The 3034-nt window shown below is 48.4% G+C and overlaps 1 protein-coding gene across 1 annotated transcript in view; it reads left to right on the plus strand.

Annotated features, from left to right (window-relative positions):
• The window catches only part of LOC105514829 (zinc finger protein 813-like), a gene marked incomplete at its 3' end in the record, with an annotated part of 35186 nt that overhangs the window by 7178 nt on the left and 24974 nt on the right, over window positions 1-3034 (plus strand). Inside the window, 1 exon segment of the mRNA XM_011946489.1 lies at window positions 27-835. Within this exon segment, the coding sequence (XP_011801879.1) occupies window positions 27-835 (809 nt within the window).

The raw sequence follows: 3034 nt of genomic DNA on the forward strand, positions 1-3034 counted from the left end.
TGTAATGAGTGCGGCAAGACCTTCAGTCGGAAGTCATCCCTTATGTACCATTGTAGACTTCATACTGGAGAGAAACCTTACAAGTGTAATGAGTGTGGGAAGACCTTCATTCGTAAGTCATCCCTTATGTGCCATTGTAGACTCCATACTGGAGAGAAACCTTACAAGTGTAATGAGTGTGGCAAGACCTTCAGTCAGAAGACAAACCTTACATGCCATCTTAGACTTCATACTGGAGAGAAACCTTACAAGTGTAATGAGTGTGGCAAGACCTTCAGTCAGAAGACAACCCTTACACGCCATCTTAGACTTCATACTGGAGAGAAACCGTACAAGTGTAATGAGTGTGGCAAGACGTTCAGTGAGAAGTCATCCCTTAGATGCCATTTTAGAGTTCATACTGGAGAGAAACCTTACAAGTGTAATGAATGTGGCAAGACTTTCCATCGAAATTCATGCCTTGTAATTCATAAGGCAATTCATAGTGAAGAGAAACCTTACAAGTGTAACGAGTGTGGCAAGACCTTCCGTCAGAAGTCATACCTTCAATGTCATCATAGACTTCATACTGGAGAGAAACTTTACACATGTAATGAATGTGGCAAGGTTTTTAGTAGAAGACAAAACTTTGCACATCATCATAGACTTCATACTGGAGAGAAACCTTACAAGTGTAATGAGTGTGGCAAAGCCTTTAGTGGGAAGTCAACACTCATTCACCATCAAGCCATCCATGGTGTAGGGAAACTTTACAAATGTAATGATTCTCACAAAGTCCTCAATAATGCTACAACCATTGCAAATCATTAGATAATCCATAAGGAAGAGAGATATTGTGAAGGGGGCCACCCGTTCCACACCTGTAGGTGTTTCTTGTCAGGTGGGACTAGAGACTGAGAAAAATAAGACACAGAGACAAAGTATAGAGGAAGAAAAGTGGGCCCAGGGGACTGGCGCTCAGTATATGGAGGACCCGTGCTGGCACCAGTCTCTGAGTTTCTTCAGTATTTATTGATCACTATCCTCTACCATCTCGGTGAGGGGGGTGTGGCAGGACTATAGGGTAATGGTGGGGAGAGGGTCAGCAGGAAAACGTGAACAAAGCACTCTGCGTCAGAAATAAGTTTCAGGAAAGGTGCTGTGCCTCGATGTGCACGTAGGCCAGATTTATGTTTGACTTTACACAAACATCTCAGTGCAGTAAAGAGCAGTATTGCTGCCAGCATGTCTCACCTCCAGCCATAAGGAGGTTTTATCCTATCTCAGTAAATAGAACGTATGATCAGGTTTTACACTGAGACATTCCATTCCCAGGAAGGAGCAGGAGACAGACGCCTTTCTCTTATCTCCACTGCAGAGGCCTTCCTCTTTCACTCATCCTCCTCAGCACAGACCGTTTATGGGTGTCGGGCTGGGGGACCGTCAGGTCTTTCCCTTCCCATGAGGCCATATCTCAGGCTGTCTCAGTGTGGAGAAACCTTGGACAATACCCAAACTTTTTTGGGCAGAGGTCCCTGCAGCCTTCTGTAGTGCATTGTGTCCCTGGGTACTTGAGACTGGAGAATGGCGATGACTTTTACCAAGAATGATGACTGCAAACACATTTTTAACAAAGCACATCCTGCACAGCCCTACATCCATTAAACCTTGAGTCAATACAGTATGTTTTTGTGAGCACAGGGTTGGGGCCAGGGTTACAGATTAACAGCACAAAGAGGGGGCGGGGCCTGAACAGGCGCAGGGTCGGGACTAGAGCTTGGAGACAGCTGTGGGTGCGGGGCCTGGAAGGGGACTGGGGCTGGGCAAGAGGGAGGAGGCTGCCTGGGGCCGGGTCGGACAGCCGGCAGGAGCGGTGCCAGAGGGTTATGGTAGTCTAGGGGGCGGGCTCCCGAAGGTGTGTGATTCCAAAGAGCCAGGCCTGGAGGGGGCGGGTCCGGGCTCTCTCCTCAGCTGGGCCACGGATGTCGCCGGCTGTCATCCTCTCCCTCTAGGACTGGATCCTCCGGGTTCCGATTGGTGGATTGATGTTCATGTGCCGTGATGTTACCCCTAATATCACATGGATGCTTCCTGCCCGTTTTAAGTTAATTTTTCAAGCAATCGAAGGTAAAACAACTTACTGTAGTGGACCACTGTGCTGAACGCTGAATAGTTTTTCCTCTTAAATTGAAAATGGCTTTAATGCAAAGGGCCTTTTTTGAGCAGGTAGAGTCGTGCGTCCTGCAGGCGGGACGAGCTCCCCTCGGTCTGGGGCAGGGCGGGGGAGAGGGGCGGGGACCTCGGTAAAGGGGTGGAGTGGGGCGCTGGTTGCAGCGGGGACTGACAATTAGAAAGTCTTATTAAACTAAGCAAGGTCCTGGGTTGTTTGAGTGGATAATGGAAACTGAAAGGTGACATGCAAAACTGCCTATTACACACAGGAGGTGGAGGATAATTTCATATTTCACGGAAGTAAAGTCAGGTCTTGGAGCGGTGGCTCACATCTGTAATTCCAGCACTTTGAGAGGCCGAGGCGGGAGGATCGCTTGAGCCCAGGATTTCGAGATCAGCCTGGGCAACGTAGCGAGACGTCGTCTCTACTAAAAATCAAAAAACGAGTCAGGTGTGGTGGTGCACGCCTGTGGTCCCACCTGCTTGGGGCACTGAGGTCGGATCACTTGAGCCAGGGATTTTATGGTTGCAGTGAGCTCTAATCTCGCCACCACACTCCAGCCTGGGTGACAGAGCGAGACCCTGTCTCAAACAAACAAAACAAGGAAGTAAATAAGAGGTATTATTCCTCCTTTGAAAATAAAAAAATATTTTTTTTTCGTCTCTTTTCCTAGGACATTTATTTAGAAAATTTGTAAGTGCATTTTCTCTGTCTCCTGAGGCTTTTCTCTAGACAGAGTTTTGCTCTTGTTGCCCACACTGGAGTGCAATGGTGCGATCTCCGCTGACGGCAACGCCTGTCTCCCGGGTTCAAGCGAGTCTCCTGCCTCAGCCACTTGAGTAGCTGGGATTACAGGCGGGTACCAGCATGCCCAGCTAACCT

Source organism: Colobus angolensis, unplaced genomic scaffold (assembly GCF_000951035.1).
Source record: "Colobus angolensis palliatus isolate OR3802 unplaced genomic scaffold, Cang.pa_1.0 Scaffold25, whole genome shotgun sequence".
Classification (NCBI taxonomy): domain Eukaryota; kingdom Metazoa; phylum Chordata; class Mammalia; order Primates; family Cercopithecidae; genus Colobus; species Colobus angolensis.